Source organism: Pelobates fuscus, chromosome 5 (assembly GCF_036172605.1).
Source record: "Pelobates fuscus isolate aPelFus1 chromosome 5, aPelFus1.pri, whole genome shotgun sequence".
Taxonomy (NCBI): Eukaryota; Metazoa; Chordata; class Amphibia; order Anura; family Pelobatidae; genus Pelobates; species Pelobates fuscus.
The window spans coordinates 244,508,084-244,527,902 of record NC_086321.1 but is presented as its reverse complement, the minus strand read 5'-3'; the positions used below and the strand labels follow the sequence as shown (position 1 = coordinate 244,527,902).

Sequence of the window (19,819 nt, the reverse complement as noted above, 5' to 3'; positions counted from 1 at the left end):
TTTTTTTTTTAAAACACCTAATCTAGGCAAAAATAATGGGGGTTTAGTTAGATTATATGATCATATATTGCATAAGCCCAAGTAAGTGGGTTAATCTCATAAGAGCAGACATTAGGATGTTAGACTAGGACCTGCCAAAGATGGGGTACATTGACGGTCTGGCAGACTTATGCAATGTATGATCATATAATATAACTAAACCCCCATTATTTTTGCCTAGATTAGGTGTTTTTAAAAAAAAACTTTAAAAAACTAATAAAATCTGTCAACATTGAAGTTGCTGTTTAGTGGATAGGTGAGTGCGCTGGATCTGAGACACTGCAATAATTACACTTGCAGGGTTTAAGAGATTGGGACACTGCACCAGACCACTTCAAAGAGCTGAAGTGGTCTGGGCTCCTATAGTGTCCCTTTGAGGAAACTCTGACACACACATTCACTGACAGACACACACTGGCAGGTACACACTGACACTGACTCTCTGTTTGCTTGTTGCGCATGCAGTGGATCAATGTGGACAAAGAGTATGTGCAGTGAGGTGGTGGCTAATTATTAATAAAACTGAGACCCAACCAGGACCCAACCAGGTGACACCTTACCATTTTATTCACCCAAGGTTTGTAGTCTAGCCTTTTAGCAATATAGATCAGCTTTACTGCAATTACAAAGTGCAAAGAGAGTAGGAAAGTCAGATTTATGGTACCAAGGAGCACATCTTGCCTACTCCTTACAGACATCCTGTAAAAAATAATTGCATGGTAAGCAGACCTCATAGGCCCCTTGTTGTTCAAAATTGCTCTTCTTCGGTTTAGTACACAGTGTACTAAAAATGAGCATAATTTATTGAATTGAATTATCGTTCCAGAGGGAAGAGCCAGTTGTACAGTTTAACTCAGGAACACTTAACCACCTAAAGAAAGCCAAGAACAGCCCAGATCCCGTGGAGTATCCTGTCTTGGAGTGGCATGACATTAAGTTTCAAGATGTGATTGGAGAAGGAAATTTTGGACAAGTTCTTAAGGCCCGCATAAAAAAGGATGGTCTGAGAATGGATGCAGCCATAAAAAGAATGAAAGGTACATTGCTCATCAAGTCTTTAATGTTCTGGGTTCCAGAAGGGTGTGCAATAAAGGGATTATTACTTAATTGAATTCCCACTGCAATAAGTGTACTAGGGTTATAATGCATTCCTTTTTATGTGTTGTCATTTGTATAATTGCTTAAATTCTTTTCTGAACAGACTATGCATCTAAAGATGATCACAGAGATTTTGCTGGGGAACTGGAAGTACTTTGCAAACTTGGAAGTCATCCCAACATTATTAATCTTCTTGGCGCTTGCGAACATCGTGGTAAGTTCGAAGATCTATAGTTTTAATTTATCAGAGCATAGTCCCTATGTTAAACAGCCTTCATCTTTTATTCATACAAAAGAATGTCAAGAGACCTAAATCTTGGACTTATCCTAATAGACCTATAGTTTTGTTTCGTACTTGCTTGAGATTGGCAAAAGTTCCAAAATAACATCATGAATAAAAAATATTTTTCTAGTCCAATTGATTACATTTTTGTTCATTAGACATTTGTTCAAATGTACAGCTGTGTGCTGGCCCAGTTGATATTGCTACCTACAGGTAACTGCGTAAAATGAATGCCAAAGCTACAAGATGTATCTAATGCCCATCAACATTGGAAGGTGTGAAAGAAGAATGGTCAGGTGGGGGGCCCAGAAGTGTTCATAAACAATGAGCAGTCAGTCTGTAAAAGGTGTTGGCATGCTAATAAAATGCGGGAGTGTGTCAGCCTGCCTTGCATGCACAATAGGTTGGCAGACATGTGCTCCTGCCAGTTAAACTCAGGGCAGAACATGAGCAGAGTGCTCCTACAGCACACATGGTCTCTGTTCTCTAAGGATATGTAGATGTATTAGTGTGTCTAAAGAGGTGCTCATACCGTGCTGACTATGTTAGTTTCCCAGGTGTTTCCAGATGTGGGACATTATGGAATAAACCCAGAATGACAAAGAGAATTCCAAATTGGGACAATCCTACTGAACCCAGACACTTGGGAGTCATGTTTATATGCATATACAGCATTCAAGGGCAAGATTCTATGACCAGAGATAACATACTTTCACCACTAAATAAATAGGAGTTTTCTGGTAAACGTAGCTCTTGTAAAAGAAACTAACTTTAATAATTTGTTCCAGTTTTGCAAGAGGAAACACCCAAAAAAAAAAAAATGTATTATGTTCTCCTATGTAGGGTACTTGTACTTGGCTATAGAATATGCGCCACATGGTAACCTACTAGACTTCCTGAGGAAAAGCAGAGTCCTGGAGACTGATCCAGCATTTGCCATAGCAAACAGTACAGCTTCCACCTTATCATCACAGCAACTTCTACACTTTGCAGCTGATGTGGCCAGAGGCATGGACTACTTAAGCCAAAAACAGGTTGGTGTTTTAAATCATATGCAAATTAATCTAAATTCATATAAGATTGTGTCTTTTTTTATGAACATGATTTAAGCAACCAATTCTTCATTTGTAAAATTAGCTCAGTGACCTTTTCTTCATCCTGACTTTGGTAACCTAATGACTGCGTGGTGAAACATTAGCAAATCTAGTGACAGTGGCATGAGGGTTGTGTGCAAGAGTCCAGAGTTACTTTTATTTGCGAGGATAGACACAGAGGATCTAAAGACATTTGACCTAAACTATAGCACGTCTGACCAGGACATATTGTGGTTTTTAGCTCGTATATGAGTTGTGCTCACAAATATATAGTCAAGTCTTCAGTAATGTGAGTATAATCCTGAGCAAACAGGTTTATTAATCTTCAAAGTCTACCAGTGCCTTTTAGGATAGAGATGGAGCCCAAACAATATTGCAATGATTGCATTGAAAGTTAAATTTACTCTTAGGAAAAGAGGTCCACCCTGCCCAGAGAATGCATATAACAACATGGTTAATCTGCCCAATGACAACTCAAAAATGTAGAGTGAGAATGGCCTTAGTGTAGAGATACCATACCTAGAAAATGAACAGTTTAGTCTTAAAGCATGAATTTAGGTTAATTATTGAATGGCCTCTTTGATTTGCATGAACAAAGTCCAGGTTAAAGGAGTGGATTAGAAACATGGATTTAGGACAAATTTATCACATACGAGAGGAGCAAAAAACTTTAACATGGGAGGGCTGTAAAGAAAGCAAAATTATTTGTTCATCTTGGATACATGTGAAACTAAATGTTGTTTGAAGTAACCATTTAAAACCCTATATAATTTATCTATTGATATTTCAAAATTAAATCATAGTTCACTGCCCTGCCCTTTATCATTGCCATCAAAGATGGACAGTTTCACAACTCGCCTCACAGAATGTAGAAATGTAAATTCCAATACTATTGACCTATTGACCAAATGGTGACTTTTGATCTCTCTTTGTATTTTAGTTCATACACAGAGATTTAGCTGCAAGAAACATTTTAGTTGGGGAAAATTATGTTGCAAAGATTGCAGATTTTGGTTTATCAAGAGGACAAGAAGTTTATGTAAAAAAGACAATGGTAAGTAATTAATTTAAAATGTAACTGTGAATGAACTTTTTGAAGCCTACAACTTCATAACAATATTTAAATTCCTTAGTATGTTAATGTCAGGATATCTGTTGAAATATGGTTTGTTCGTCTTTCTTAAAGTAGAAAATAACTGGATGTCTCCCTGGGTTCTGCAGCAACTGGCTATAATGCCGCCTATCATAATGCAACAGAAAACCATGGAACTTGCAGTGGTCTATAAATGTTCCTGTCTTCTTTGAATTCCATAATTTTACTTTACCCATGAATTACTTTAAAAATCCTGCCTTTAAAAAGTAGTGTTGTGAATAAGGCAATGTAATAATGATGTTGCATCCCTTGGACCCTAACAATGGCATTTAAGATATTTATTTTTTTTCTCTGTGATTGGTTCAGTGTGGCATCAAGCAAAAAAAGTGCCCCAAGAAGAGGTAATACACAAATTGTTTGATTGAAAATGGATATGATTCTCACAAGCCAGACACTGTTGAACTTCATCTCCATAGCTGTTAGGGGTTTAGTAGACAGCGCCTGATATGCAGTAGCAGGCTGAGTAGAAATTAAGGTACGGTACCGGCAAAGATAAGACAAAAGCATAGTCAGGATAGCGAGAGGTCAAGTTGTGCAACACAGGTTCATAAACGGATAACAGGCAAATTATCAAATACCAGGAAGACAGAAAGTACAATCTGACTGAACTAGGAGCAGGAACAGAAATTACAATCTGACTAAACTAGGAGCACAGTTGCACTGAACAGGGAGGACTAGGAGAGCAGTCTATTTGTAGGAAGGAGAAAGTATGCCTACCCCACATAATGCTTGCATCACCAACATGTCCTCTGTGACAGGAACTCCCCCTTCTTTTAAAAAACACATGGCTAGACGCATCTGTCTAGGGGACATGGAGACATGAAGATCGGACAGCAATCCCGGGAATTGGACATTTATCGGGTCAGACTTGCGGCATCATGACGAATGCCATGACGATGTGTTCTGGCCATCGGAAAACCAGACCTTGGGGTAGTTGCAACCAAACCAGCATTCACTAGCGTACCACAGCCTGACGTCCTGCAGAGACAGGGGACGGAAACAGTGTGGGAGTGGGATTAGTGCAGAGCAGAGCGAGGGTTTAACAACTACACAAATAGATTGATAGCCAGGATTAGAAGACTATCAATATTAGTAACCTGAATTTACAAGACAGAGCAATGTGCTTATCTGAATGGGTCACATAAGTGCCATAGAATATTTTTGCACTTTATAAATACCAGCAATAAATAAATAACAATATGATAATGGGCTGTCAACAGTTATGTAATCAGTGCTTAACTTAATAATTAATGTTTTCAGCAGTCAATGATATGAAAAATAACTAAATACAAACTATAGTGCAAATTTCCAAACAGAGGTAAGTATATCTTTAAATCTTATAAATTTGTCTGTGACTCATGCAGTCTCCATGAAAAAAGGTTTAATGTTACATCAGATCTTACAGCACAGTATGCTAGAAATTTTTATCTCCTGCTCTGTGAATTGAACTTTAATCACAGAGGCTTCTGCAGACTCTACTAGTCAATAAACTGGGCGGGATATGGGAAATTCTAAATTAAACACACTCTGTATTAAAGGAAGTTTAAACATTATATCACTTTTTAAAGGATGTGTGTGTGGAAACTATATAATTCTCAGCCAGCGTGGGTAGGGCTGCATAAACATAATAATTTTACTCCAAAGTGGTATAGTGATGATTATTGAGACTTCAGGGGCATGGCCTGTACACAAATTCCTAAAGAACGTTGTCCCCATTGTCGTTCAAGATATCTAGTGATAAAATCTGTCCCCAGACAAAATAATTATTATTTAATATAAGTCCAATACTATCAATTTTACATTGTATTTGTCCTGTGGTAACTCAAATATTGTAATATTTTTGTGCAATTTTAGATGAATGACAAACAAACAATTGTTTTAAATTTGACTTAAATTCCAATTTGTTTGCTATTATGAAAATATTTATTTGGTAGTTTCTTATTTTCCTCCCTTGAGTAGGGTCTCAGGATAATGCCCAGCATGTATCAGGATCACCAAATAACATAGTTACATAGTTACATAGCTGAAAAGAGACTTGCGTCCATCAAGTTCAGCCTTCCTTGCATATGTTTTTTGCTATTGACCCAAAAGAAGGCAAAAAACCCAGTCTGACGCGCTTCCAATTTAGCAACAAACTAGGAAATGTTTTCTTCTTGACCCCAAAATGGCAGTCAGATATCTCCTTGGATCAAGCAGCTATTATCCCACTAATTAGAAATTATATCCCTGCATGGTATGTTTTTGGAAGTATTTATCCAATTGCTGTTTAAACATGTGTATGGACTCTGATAAAACCACCTATTCAGGCAGAGAATTCCATATCCTTATTGCTCTTACTGTAAAAAAATATTTTCGTTGCCTTAGATAAAATCTCCTTTCTTCCAGCCTAAATGCGTGACCTTGTGTACTATGTATAGCCCTGTTAATTAATAGATTTCCAGATAATGGTTTGTACTGGACCGGAATATATTTGTATAATGTTATCATATAAGAGATTTCAATTCTTTAACCTTTCTTCATACCTAAAATGCTCCATTTCTTTTATCAATTTTGCAGCTCGTCTCTGCACTTTTTCTTGTGACATGATGTCCTTCTTTAGAACAGGTGCCCAAAATTGCACAGCATATTCCAGTTGTGGTCTTACCAGCGATTTATAAAGAAGCAAAATTATATTTCCGAATATATCAAAAAATGTACTGTATAGAACCCCAAAGGAGACCAAAGGATAATGCTGACACCCCAAAGTGTACCTCACTTACACCAATATAGTATAAACACCCAATTAAATTGATACAACAACAAAGAAAGAGGAGTATTGATAAAAAAAAAAGGGGGTAGCATACAAATATAGAGAAAATACAACCTGTATATAACAGGGAATATTCTGGGAGAAATCTAAAAAATAAAAAAATCACACAATAGTGAAGTATGCAGAAAAAAAGTGACTCAAGCCCAGAGGTAGAGAACTTACAAGAGCCACTGATGATCTGCATTTATCTCCCCTTTTTCCTGCAGGGTATCTTAGGAGGGGCTTGTCTCTCTTGCAAGATAAGCAAAGGTACTTGCGGTATGCCAGACCCTCAAAAATGAAAGAAAACCATATAGAGCAGTATTGTTAAAAGAAATAACAATTTATTACACTGATTGCACTTACATACAAACTGCAGTCAGCCAGCATATCTCCACTAGCAAGTAGAACTGTGTAGAAAAGTCCATAAAAACAGCAAATGGAGTGGCAGTCAGAAAGCAGCAAGAAGATATATGCATAAAATAAAATAAATAAACTGGAAACAAAAGTCCAGGTCCTTAATCCAACGCGTTTCGTCTTAGGTAGACTTCATCAGGGATATTAAATGAACCAAAGGATATCTTCCTTATATATGCACAAAAGTAGATGGTACTTGATTTAACCACGAAAAACTTCTTACTTCCGGGTTTCATCTGCACTTGTTTCTCATTGGGTAATCGTGATAACGTCCACATTCATGACGCAAGCGTTCGGTACTTCCGTGTTTCAACCTGGAACGCATACGCTGACGTCTACACCAGCATGTAGACATGCAGAACTTCCGCGTTCCACCTTGGAACGGATATAGGCACGGGACGAAAACGGACAGAAACTGAGCGTTCCAAAGAGGAACGATAGATATTCTCTGCACATATAAAAGGCAGTAAAAAATACATGTATACTATCCAACCCAACAAAATATGGGCATATACACCGGACCAAAAAAAAGGTACCACTATATATGAGTGTGTACATAAAAAAATAAATATATTAATACAAAAATTAATAAAAAAATAAATCCAATATTTTATCCTTAGAATGGTACCAAAAGTTATAAACAATATATAAATGTAAAAATACAAATCTAATAATAGTAATAATAGTAATACCAACCAACATTTTAATCCTATGGACCTGCCCATGTACAGATAAACAAAGACCTTTTAATATTGCCCTTTATTCCAAAAAAAATTTCTGTAAAAGAAACAACAATTAATACAATTTATGCAATACATAACAATAAAAATAAAATAAAAATAAAAATAAAAATCTATAGAGACATAGATAGAATTATATAAAGAAATATACATCACAAAAAAAGAAGAAGAAAAAATGGAGAAAAATCTGAATAATTTCTGAGCCACCATATGATCCCCAAAAAATGTCCAACACAGATTTATTATTTAAATAATGTAAGGCACAATATTTTTTAAAGAGGCCTTAATACATTAATGAGTTCTAATATTAAAGAAGCCCCGTTAGATCAATATCTTGATTAAGACCTACCCCAAGGGTCTTTAAAGTATAGATCCAATATGCTTCTTTCTTGGCTAAATCATTCATTTTGTTTCCTCCCCTCCAATTATTTGTAATGTGGTCTATACCTATAGCAATAAAGGTAGACCAGTTAAACATAGTACTTGAGTTATAATGCTTAGGTACACTGTGTTCTACTTTATTTGGAATAAAGGGCAATATTAAACGGTCTTTGTTTATCTGTACATGGGCAGGTCCGTAGGATTAAAATGTTGGTTGGTATTACTATTATTACTATTATTAGATTTGTATTTTTACATGTATATATTGTCTATAACTTTTGGTACCATTCTAAGGATAATATATTGGATTTTTATATTAATTTTTTATTAATATCTTTATTTTTTGATGTACACACTCATATATAGTGGTACCTTTATTTTGGTCCTGTGTATATGCCCATATTTTGTTGGGTTGTATAGTATACATGTATTTTTTACTGCCTTTTATATGTGCAGAGAATATGTATCGTTCCTCTTTGGAACGCTCGGTTTCTGTCCGTTTTCGGCCCGTGCCGATATGCGTTCCAAGGTGGAACGCGGAAGTTCTGCATGTCTACATGCTGGTGTAGATGTCAGCATATGCGTTCCAGGGTGAACGCGGAAGTACCGAACGCTTGCGTCATGAATGTGGACGTTATCACGATTACCCAATGAGAAACAAGTGCAGACGAAACCCGGAAGTAAGAAGTTTTTTGCGGTTAAATCAAGTACCATCTACTTTTGTGCATATATAAGGAAGATATCCTTTGGTTCATTTAATATCCCTGATGAAGTCTACCTAAGACGAAACGCGTTGGATTAAGGACCTGGACTTTTGTTTCCAGTTTATTTCTTTTATTTTATGCATATATCTTCTTGCTGCTTTCTGACTGCCACTCCATTTGCTGTTTTTATGGACTTTTCTACACAGTTCTACTTGCTAGTGGAGATATGCTGGCTGACTGCAGTTTGTATGTAAGTGCAATCAGTGTAATAAATTGTTATTTATTTTAACAATACTGCATAACTATAATACATACAACAATAACTATATGGTTTTCTTCCATTTTTGAGGGTCTGGCATACCGCAAGTACCTTTGCTTATCTTGCAAGAGAGACAAGCCCCTCCTAAGATACCCCGCAGGAAAAAGGGGAGACAAACGCAGATCATCAGTGGCTCTTGTAAGTTCTCTACCTCCGGGCTTGAGTCACTTTTTTTCTGCATACTTCACTATTGTGTGATTTTTTTTTTTTTTTTAGATTTCTCCCAGAAAATTCCCTGTTATATACAGGTTGCATTTTCTCTATATTTGTATGCTATCCCCTTTTTATCTATACTCCTCTTTCTTTGTTGTTGTATAGATTTGTTTGTTTTTTTATAAAATTATATTTCCTCCCGAGAATTTATGCCCCTATTTATACATGACAATACCTTACTGGCCTTAGCAACTGCAGATTGACACTGCATATTGCTGCCTAATGTGTTGTCTATAACAATTCCCAAATCCTTCTTGTGTGTGGTTATCCCTAATTCACTACCATTTAGGGTGTAAGTTGCGTGTGCATTCTTGACCCCGAATTGTATAACTTTGCATTTCTCTACATTAAATTTCATCAGCCATTTAAGTGCCCAGTCCCCTAATCCATCTAAATCCCTCTGCAGCAAAGCAATATCCTACTTTACAACACTTCTGCTTCCTCATTACAATATTACTTAATGAGTAGAACCAGCAATCCCACTTTGTGGTGGGTTTTATGACTATGGAGACACCCTACATAGGTTCTTTGAAAGCTTTTATCTCCATAATAGTAGGATTTTTAAAATAATTCCTTATTTGGCTAACCTTTTTAAAATCTCTATTTCATTATTTTGCTAAACTAATTATTGAGTGATTCCATTGTTGTATATGAAAAAAAAATGTTATGATTATATTCCAATTTTATTTTGGAGCAAGCTGTTTTTGGTAATGTATTTTCAAACACAATTTTAAATGTATTTCAGGGAAGGCTTCCAGTTCGATGGATGGCAATTGAATCTTTGAACTACAGTGTGTATACATCAAACAGTGATGTGTAAGTCTTTAACTATGGGATAATGTACCTTCAGCTATGAGTACTGAGGATATTAGTGGACATTAAATAGTTATGTGACTTTACAGTGCTATGAAGCTGCATGTGTTATGTATTACAGTACTACAAATGAGAATAAATGTAGTGATCTATGCAAATGTAAAGTGTATTCAGAAACTATTTATATCCTTTCCAGTTTTTCAAATTGTTTATGTTGCAGCCTTATGCTACAATTGTTTCAATAAGTTGTTTTTGTCTCATCGATCTATACACAATACCTCATAATGACAAAGCAAAGTCCAATTTTTTTAAACTTTGCATGTATATTAAAAAGAAAAACTGAAATATAATTCTTCTGGGTGATCGCGGGCAATGCCATTATCTATTTTAAAACAAGATTACACCAATTTGAATTTGGAACGTTGGCAATCAAAACTAATTAAAAAATTTAGATGATTTTTTTTAATGGAAAATTCTTTAATGTCCTTTAATAAATTAAAAGAGAAATTCGGCCTACAAAATTCAGGATAAAAAATTAGAACACGACTTAACTGTTGACACATTAAAAGATACATTTTCCATTTCAAATTTTACCAAAATTATAGCAAAATATAATTTAGACATGTGAAATTCGGTTTGGTTCGAATGGAAATTCGGACATTCAGATGCTTCCGAATGTCCAAAGTGCCGCATTGCCAAATTTCAGAAGACCGAAGTCCCGAATTTCGGAAGTGTCGAACCGATGTGCCGAATTTCAGAATGCCGAACCAAATTTGTTTGCCCATGCACATCCCTAATATCATTAACTAATTTAGAAAAGTTGTATTTGTATGATCCCAATAGATGCAGTACAATATCACAATGTTATTCTACCTAAGCCTAAACAAAAAGAGGACTATATGCTTGCTTGGGAGAAGGAAGTATTGGCTCGCTATTATCTGGAGGAATGGCTCAATTTTACATCTACCTTAAAAGGAATCACGCGGTATTTCAATCAATGGGAAAATCATCTTAAAATATTTTATAGGTGGTATCTAGCTCCGTACAGAATTAACAAAATGAACATCAGATTCTCTGATAAGTGCTGGAGAAATTATGGATTAGTGGGTTCTTTGTCACATATTCTATGGTACTGCCCAAAATTAACTCAATATTTGAAGGATATACACACGTTAATTCAAAAAGTTAACCCTACAATCTCAGTGCTCACCTCAGAATGGACTCTGTTAAAACGTTTCCTGAAAACATTGACAGGATCATAATAGGACACATTCTAATTGCAGCTACCACAGTTATCCTCAGACATTGACGGTCATCAGCTATTCCATCTGTTAAAGAGTAATTACACGCTGTACTAGAAAACAAATGTTACAAATTGGTTACAAGATAATCTTCTCCTATATAAGGTCTCATAGCTGTACATACATGTTGGGAAAATAATCATAAGGTCAAATTAACTGCCTGCATAGCACAGAGACAGGATTATATTAATGCACAGTTCTGAGGAAGGCTACAAAATGTTTGACTATATTAAAGGTACCCAACAGTGAAGTGTTCTCCATAATTCCTACATGGAAAAGGTTTAGAACAAGCAGGACTCTTTCTAGAACTGGCTGACAGATATGTTGAGCAATCAAGGGAAAAACACCTTGGTAAGAGAGATGGCAAAACACATTGGTAAGAGAGATGGCAAATAACGTTATGGTCACTCTGGGTGAGCTCCAGGGATTACATGTGGAGATGGGAGAAACATGCTGAAGGATAACCATCCCTGCAACACTCTACAGATCTGCCTTTTATGGCAGACGGGCCAGACAGATGCTTCTCTTCATTGTAAAAACACATGAAAGCCTGCTTGGAATTTTAAGAAAAAAACACTGAAAGGACTCTGAGAAACAAGATTATTTTGATTGATGAACCAAAGATTGAGCTGGTCAGTCTCAAACTTAACAGAGCAAAATACAGAGTAATCTTTCATTAAAAACCCGGTACAGAGCACTGAGGACCTCAGACTGGGCCAAAGGTTCATCTTCCAACAGCCAAGATAACACATAAGTGGTTTAGCAACAACTCAGTGAATGTCCTTGAGTGGTCCAGCCAGATCCCAGATATGAACCCAATTAAAGAGCTTTGGAGAAACCTGAAAATGGATGTCCACAAATGGTCCCCATCCAACCTGACAGAGCTTAATGGGGCATGCATCACTCTGAGACAAGTGTTTCATTCTAAAGTTTTTGTTTTTAATAAGACAGGTGTCTCACTCCACAGGCCTATCCGTAGGAATGCTGGAAAAGTGCATTGGGTATTCCTGACAGATTTACACACGTGTAGTAGGAGATGTCGGCACCTTGCAACATCCTGGGAGGGGGAGAAGAGAGGCAGTCTGATCGCAGGTTCCGGTGTCAGGTTTCACTCTCACTGCTGAACAATACTATTCTGTTTCTGTTATTAGTAGACTGTTTCAAAACTGAGATTGGTAAGAAAGGGAGTAGAGGGGTGGAGCCTGAAGAAACTCCTCTAATTGACAGGTGTCAATCTGACCATGTTTATAGCAAGGTTATAAACATTTATTACATTATTTTGAAAGCTTTTCTTGCTTTATTTTAGTTTGAATATTTGTTTAAAAGTGTTTGCTTGCTGGTTAAAACAATAATTGTCAAGTGATGTCCCATTAAGACGTTTTGCAAAGAAGAATGGTAGAGACTACAGGGTCTAAGTGTCTGAATGCCTCTATCAAAGTGATATTTCCATTTTTATGTTAATTTATTTGCAATTGTTTCACAAATCTGTTTTTGCTTTGTCACTATGGGGTATTCAGTGTAGATTGTTGGGGAAAACAATGAATCGTTACAGGTTACATTTTGAAGTTTATGAAGATAGGAAAGTGAAAGAATTTCTAAAGACCACCAAAGTATTTAACTGCGTGGTCATTTTTAACCCAATGATTTTGATGGTGACTGTTTGACTTTACATCTTTGCCACATTTTTCTATTAGCTACACTTTTATATATCTATGTCTATTTGTCATCAAATGGTAGCAAATTGAAATCCAAATTGCAAAATGTAGACAAAAATGCCTGGTTTCGAAAAATACTAAAACTCAACCAAAGTTAATGTACATTTTGCAATTCAGATTTTATTTCACTACAATTCTTTGAATAATCCCTGTTTTAGAAATGCAAAGGAGTCATTTACATGAATTTATAATGTACAAAGGTTGGAAAAAATTTAAAATCTAATGAGCCTCTTTCATGAATCCCCAGGTCCCTCCCATTCATAACTAAATCCTATTTGTTAACATATTTTTTAAAAGGAAAGCTTATTTTGTAACTAGGGATTGGGAGAGACACACTGATTAGTCAAGAGTGTTCACAACCCGTAAGACTTAACCTTTATTTACTCTGTAATAATATATATATTTTTGTCTTATTGCAGATGGTCATTTGGCGTATTACTGTGGGAAATTGTGAGCTTAGGTAAGATGCATTAATAGGGCTTACATTTAATGATAAACTAGAATATTTTGCAGCATTGTACATGGCCTCTCCCCCCTGTATTACAGAGCTTGGGACACCACGGTCCAAGAAGTTGTTGTTTTTTTTATACCCTTGTGGATCTGAATAAAGTAGCTCCACCCATCCTGTACCCATTCCATTGCACCCCACCTCTTTTTTCATACCAATGCACGTATTAATCATTTCAGAATCAAAAGATATGAAGTGTGGACTAAGGTTAGCATTAGTCGATACATGGGTATTATGGGTATTGGGCCAGACCAATGTAAACAAAACAGGAGGATGTTCGTGACATAGAAAGAGAAAAAAAGATGTGATAATGACCCAGGTCACTGAAAATATAGCTTATTCCAGTCAGTACTAGTGTAGGATTCTAGTCTGACACTAGTGAATTACTCATTTATCGAATGCCTGACTGCATGGGTTCATCACAGGAATCTGCACCCATTAGAGATGATGACCACAAGCTCCCTCTGAATGCAGTGAGAGGGTGAAGGACTTGTCTATAATTAGATCTGCCTTGTTGAATTTTGGCTGCCCTAATGCTCCATTGGGACATCTTGTTGAACTTGAAGTCTGGTTCTCATCATTTCCAGTTAGTTGTAGTATCTGTGAGCCACTGCAGTTTGACATCTGTTAGTCTGTTTTGCAGATTAGCCCGCATCTCTTTGGAGCTGGACTCCTGCTGACTCAGCTACAGCTATTTTTTTTTTATCAGTTGATCATTTACTGGCTTTAAAGCCCTGTCTCTCATCAGTTTCAGTATCAGTTCATTGTTATAGATTCTGGATGCATTCTACCTACTCTTGAGTCTCTGGTTTTGTACATCTATTTATGGGCTATATATAGGCTCTCTTTTTGCAAACTAGCTGCCAGCGCTGATCTTTTGATTAGTCTTATACTCTAAATATGGATTTTGCATTGTCTCTCTGGATTTGCCCCATGCACATATTCACTCTCCAGATAATTTATCTAACCAGTCACTGTGGGCTGTGATATTTGGCAAAGGTGAGCATTATCTCTGCACTCTGGACTCCATCACTTGGAAAGCCATTACACCTAATTACTGAGGGAGCTAAGGATTCTGGGTGCTGTGTAGCCAGTACACCCAAGTTAGCTTGCATCTGGTTCTTACATGGAAACACTGCATGCACTTGCATGTGGAACATGTATATTGGTTATGTGAGTTGGTATTAAGGTATTTTTTATTTTTTATGCCTTTGTAAAGCAAATGACTTAAAATAGCACAACTACCTTTTATGAAATAGTTTTGGTGTATAGATGCAGCCCCTACAGTCTCACTGCTCAGGTATCTCCCATTTAGGAGTTAAATCACTTTGTTTATGCAGCCCTAGCCATACCTTCCCTACGCATTACCTACACAGTCTCCCTACAATAAGAAGATATCTCATCTTTAATCTGTCTTTATTGCACAGTCTGATTAATTTGGAATGTTTTATATCCTGTTTCGTTAATATACTATTAGATCATGCACCAGCTTCCTGTGTGTGATTAAAGTTCAATGACCAGAAGAGGCAATAAGAACTTCTAAATTAAACACAATGCACTGTAAGATCTAATTGAGAATCAAACCTTTTTTCATGTAGGCTGTGTGAGTCACAGCCAGGGGAGGTGTGGCAAGGGCTACATAAACAGAAACAAAATCAAGTATGTGGCAGACTGCCTGGAACCCCAACTGGGTGCCTCCGCCAATCGCTGCTTCCTAGCAACGCCGAGTACTTCCAGCACTCCAGCAGACACCATCAACATCGTAGTCCCCCCTTCCAGCGTTACAGCTTGGCTGGGAACTCACTGTCCTCCACCCACCCTGGACCCCCAAGACCAGGATCCAGCTTCCAGTGGGTGAACCTCTCTTACTCTAGAGAGTGTAGCAAGTATAGCAGTAGCAGGAATAGCTCTTACAAGAGCTAGTGATTATAGCACTCCAAGCAGAAGGGAGACAGCTGTTAGAGCTTTCCCATACAAGCACAAGACGAGGTTCTGTGTTTAGGGTAAACTGGAACTGGTTTATTGGGAGCCACAACTGGCCTTTTATACAAGTCCCCATGCAAGGGGCAACCTCCCCCCCCCCCCCCCGGACCTGAGAGTAGACTACAGTAAAAAAACAAACATGTGATTACATTGGCTCTCAGGTCCAGGACACTCCCATTCAAAATAGGTCAATCCCTCCCCTGTGCCTGGGAGATAATTGCTTGAGTGCACAAACATATAATTAAATTATCTCTCAGTACAAGAAACATGCAATACAACAAAACCACAAAGTCCCCCGATCTAGGGGACCAACATATCTAAAAATCACCCAGATCGGTTCAGGGGTTCGGGATTTCCACGGAAGTCATTATTTTGACCACCGTGCCCATGGTCCTATGCCCAAAACAGTTCCAGGGAATTAGGGCCAACGGTCGGTCTCTATTTATGGAGTACAAAAGTACATAAGTTTTTAAAGGGCCCATAGTCTTTTGGCAGTAGGCTGGCAAGCAGGCCGCTCCCTTTACACGTGGCAGAGGCATTTCTGCCACAAAGTAAACTCCTAAATGGCAGAGAACTGAATAGTGAGACTATAGGTGCATGAACACCAAAAATGGTTTCATTACGCCAGAGTTGTTTTGGTGTTTAGAGTATCCCTATATATATATATGCTATATATGCTTTAAAAAAGTCTTCTCTTGCAGGTGGGACTCCATATTGTGGAATGACCTGTGCAGAACTCTATGAGAAGTTACCACAAGGTTACAGACTTGAAAAGCCACTTAACTGCGACGATGAGGTGTAAGAAAATAATTTAGCTAACATTAACTATATCGATCCGCCCCTTGAAATAATACCCAGGCCCAAAAGCCACAAGCAGAAAAACACAGCTATTTCATAAAACTTAGATTATATATCCGACTCTTGTTAGACTACATTACATTAATTCAACATTTAGTTATAACAAATGTTCTGCATAGCAGTGGTAGTTCAGTAACAACTAGAGAGGTAGTTAACATAGAGAGAAATGAAAAAGGGTGTTTCAGTCAGACATGCAAGCTGGTGTCATAATACATTAAAACCTGGGTGATAATACATAATGGCAACCCCCATTCCTTTAGGCATGTCAGATATCCCATTGTACAGCGCTACGGAATCTGATGGCGCTATATAAATAATAAAATAATATCAAGTAGTGGCTTGATCATCACATGCTCTGCTTAACTTCTAAAGCATACATTCTAACTAGCTTCTAGAGCACAGATTATTAAACCAATATGCATTCCTGGACCATTTTTTTATTGGATTGAGAGTTCCATGTTTTTTCTAGTTTTGGAATTTCTGCATGTTCTACCTCTTAATGAGAGGTCCGCATCTGAACAATACAAATAACTCAAGAATGCAGTGGAAGACTGCAGTGTAAAATTTAAATTTAAAATCTTTACAAGGGCTGAATTTTCACTCACCAATAGCTAGTGGGCAGGTGAAAATATTGAGTCCTAGTTTATTAAGCACACAATAACAATAAACACACATTTAATAGCTTAGAATATGGATAGTGTTTCTTACACTGTTATTTTGGCTTATCTAGTCACGCCGTGCATACTAGACTTCATAGATGTATGTACTTATTTTATTTTTATAATTGAAGTTTATTGTTTTATATCCAAATAATATATTAGCATTGTGGATAAATGTATGTACTTTGACACAACTGGTATTTAAGAGAGTCCAGCACAATGAATACTTGCCAACAAGGAAGAAGCATCAGACCACATTGAATCAAATAGTTTGCAATATAGAACCTATCTCTTCACCTAGTTATATAATAACTTGTCTCAGATAAACGTATCATTATATGACTATTTCTTTGATTTAAGGTATGACCTTATGTGTCAGTGTTGGCGGGAGAAAACAAATGAAAGACCTTCTTTTGGGAAAATTCTGGTGTCTCTTAACCGTATGTTAGAAGAAAGAAAGGTGAGCATTTGTATGGGGGGGAAAGGAGTATTCTTATTAAGCTTTTTTCATAGCGCCTTAAGAATAAGTTACTATTTTATTTTTGTATTAAGACTTGAAGATCATACTCAAAAAAAGGGAATTTTTTTCTAGTGAAGTTTCTCTCCAATGTTTTTACCTACGAATTTCACTGCATGTGAAGAGCCATCTCTAAGTTATGAAGTAGGTTAACTTCTTATTGTTACCCTTATGGGTGCATCACCTCTACTACCACTAGATGAGCAAAAAATACAAGCAAGTCATAAGTAAGTCTGCTAGTACTTTGTTAAGGTACAAAAAAAACTATATTTTAAAGAGAAGAAAAAAGGGAATCCTCATAACTATACAGGGTTATTCAGTAAATTTATAGGGCAACAGCTAAGTAAAGATATGTATGTCCAAGTCAAATATGGCTATCATATCTAAAGTAAATTTGTGAGAAAAAATATATAGTTTTCATTAGGTTACAAATCGGACTGGAGAACTAAACATATATTTTTCCCATCGGATGCTTAACCCCTTAAGGACCAAACTTCTGGAATAAAAGGGAATCATGACATGTCACACATTTCATGTGTCCCTAAAAGGTTAAACTACTGAAAAAATATTGTCTCTGTAGTTTTAGATTTTTGGTATGCTAGTCACATATAGCATCACAAGTGTATATGTGGTACAGTTCATTATATTACAGTTAATGTGTAAAGAAGCCAAAATATTGCATATTCCTTGAAATGAACACATTCTTTAAAGTAATAACCATGTTTTCTCTTTACGAGGCACTTAGGTGCAGTATTTGCATTTCATGATATTTACTTGTAAAAAAAAAAAAAAAAAACTATTTTTTTCCCATTATATTTTTCCTGCAGACCTACGTCAATACAACCCTTTATGAAAAATTCACCTACGCGGGCATTGACTGTTCTGCTGAAGAAGCTGCATAAGAACAAACATGCTTCACTAATTAATCTTACAGCAAAGACATACTTCATTGTAAAATGTCAAGTGATGTTTGTGTGTAATCTATCTGTAGAATACTTTTTTTTTTACACACATCTAAATGTTTATACAACCTTGTAAATACCATGTTTCATGAATGATGTATTAACAATTAATGTTCTTATAATTTAGTAATTGCTAATAGCAAATGTTTGTATGATTGTGAAAATAGTCTGAATGTTTTAATTTGTGTCATTGTTATAATTCATCAATGGCTGGCAAAACAATTTACAATGAACTGTTTAATATCCTTAAATTTGTGAGTACAGTTGTTTTTCATATACTATGCATGCAATGCAACTAAAATATTTCAAGGTGTGTCATCAGATTTACCCTAATGCCTCCTGCATTTTGGGCCAACGTTCCACTTGATCTGTTACCTTTAAAAAAACAAACAGATTTTACTAAATCTTAGAATGTATTATTATGTAGAGCACCATCTCATGAACCATCTCATGCACCATCTCATGCACCATCTCATGCACCATCTCATGAGGCAGGAGACTAAAATCTTGGTAACTAGATCATTTTCCATTTGAGGCAGATACTGCCTTGGTTTAATCATTAGCCAATGATCTGCATTTAAAGGAAGACTATAGTGTCAGGAATACAAACGTGTATTCCTGACACTATAGGTGTGAAAACACTGGTTAGGTGGCTGGCCCCCCTGCCACCCGGGAAAAGGTATATACCTTACCGGTTTCAAGCACCGCGCGAGTCTTCTCGCAGCTGGCTGTGCCCATGCTCCACCTCCTTGGCGGTGATGCTAGAAAAGCATTGGAAGACTACAATGCATGCGCAGCAAAACGCCAAGCTGCACTAATCAGCATCTCCTCATAGAGATGCATTGATTCAATGCATCTCTATAGGGAGTGTTCAGTGCCTCCATACAGAGCATGGAGATGCTGAACGACAGCGCTGCACATTGTGTAGTACTGACCCTGGAAGCAACTCTAGGGGCCGCTATCTTAGTGATTGCCAATAGAGATGTTCCTAGACAGTAATGTAAACACTGCCTTTTCTCTGAAAAGCCTGCAGGGACATACTATACACACCAGAATACATTCTGGTGACTATAGTGGTCCTTTAATATTACACCACTACCATTTTATGTTTTGGGGTAGTTTCTTGGAATATTTATCTTGTAGCATATGTACAAAAAATGCTAGATTTCTCCAAGTCAGGTTCCAAACCTTGGAGGAATCATCCAAATAAAAAAATAAATAACTTATTATTTCAATTCTAAATCTGGACAGGTAGATTTGAAAAAGAAGAAAAT

General features: G+C 36.8%; 1 protein-coding gene across 1 annotated transcript in view; it reads left to right on the top strand.

The window, feature by feature from the left end:
- TEK (TEK receptor tyrosine kinase) overlaps positions 1-18,796 on the top strand; it is a 158,470-nt gene extending 139,674 nt beyond the window's left edge. Inside the window, exons 15-23 of the mRNA XM_063455179.1 lie at positions 866-1,076; positions 1,241-1,351; positions 2,264-2,454; positions 3,455-3,568; positions 9,975-10,045; positions 13,478-13,518; positions 16,251-16,347; positions 17,427-17,526; positions 18,411-18,796. Of these exons, the coding sequence (XP_063311249.1) occupies positions 866-1,076; positions 1,241-1,351; positions 2,264-2,454; positions 3,455-3,568; positions 9,975-10,045; positions 13,478-13,518; positions 16,251-16,347; positions 17,427-17,526; positions 18,411-18,485 (1,011 nt within the window). The 3' untranslated portion in view covers positions 18,486-18,796. The remainder of the gene's footprint in view (positions 1-865; positions 1,077-1,240; positions 1,352-2,263; positions 2,455-3,454; positions 3,569-9,974; positions 10,046-13,477; positions 13,519-16,250; positions 16,348-17,426; positions 17,527-18,410) is intronic.
- Positions 18,797-19,819: the final 1,023 nt, after the last annotated feature.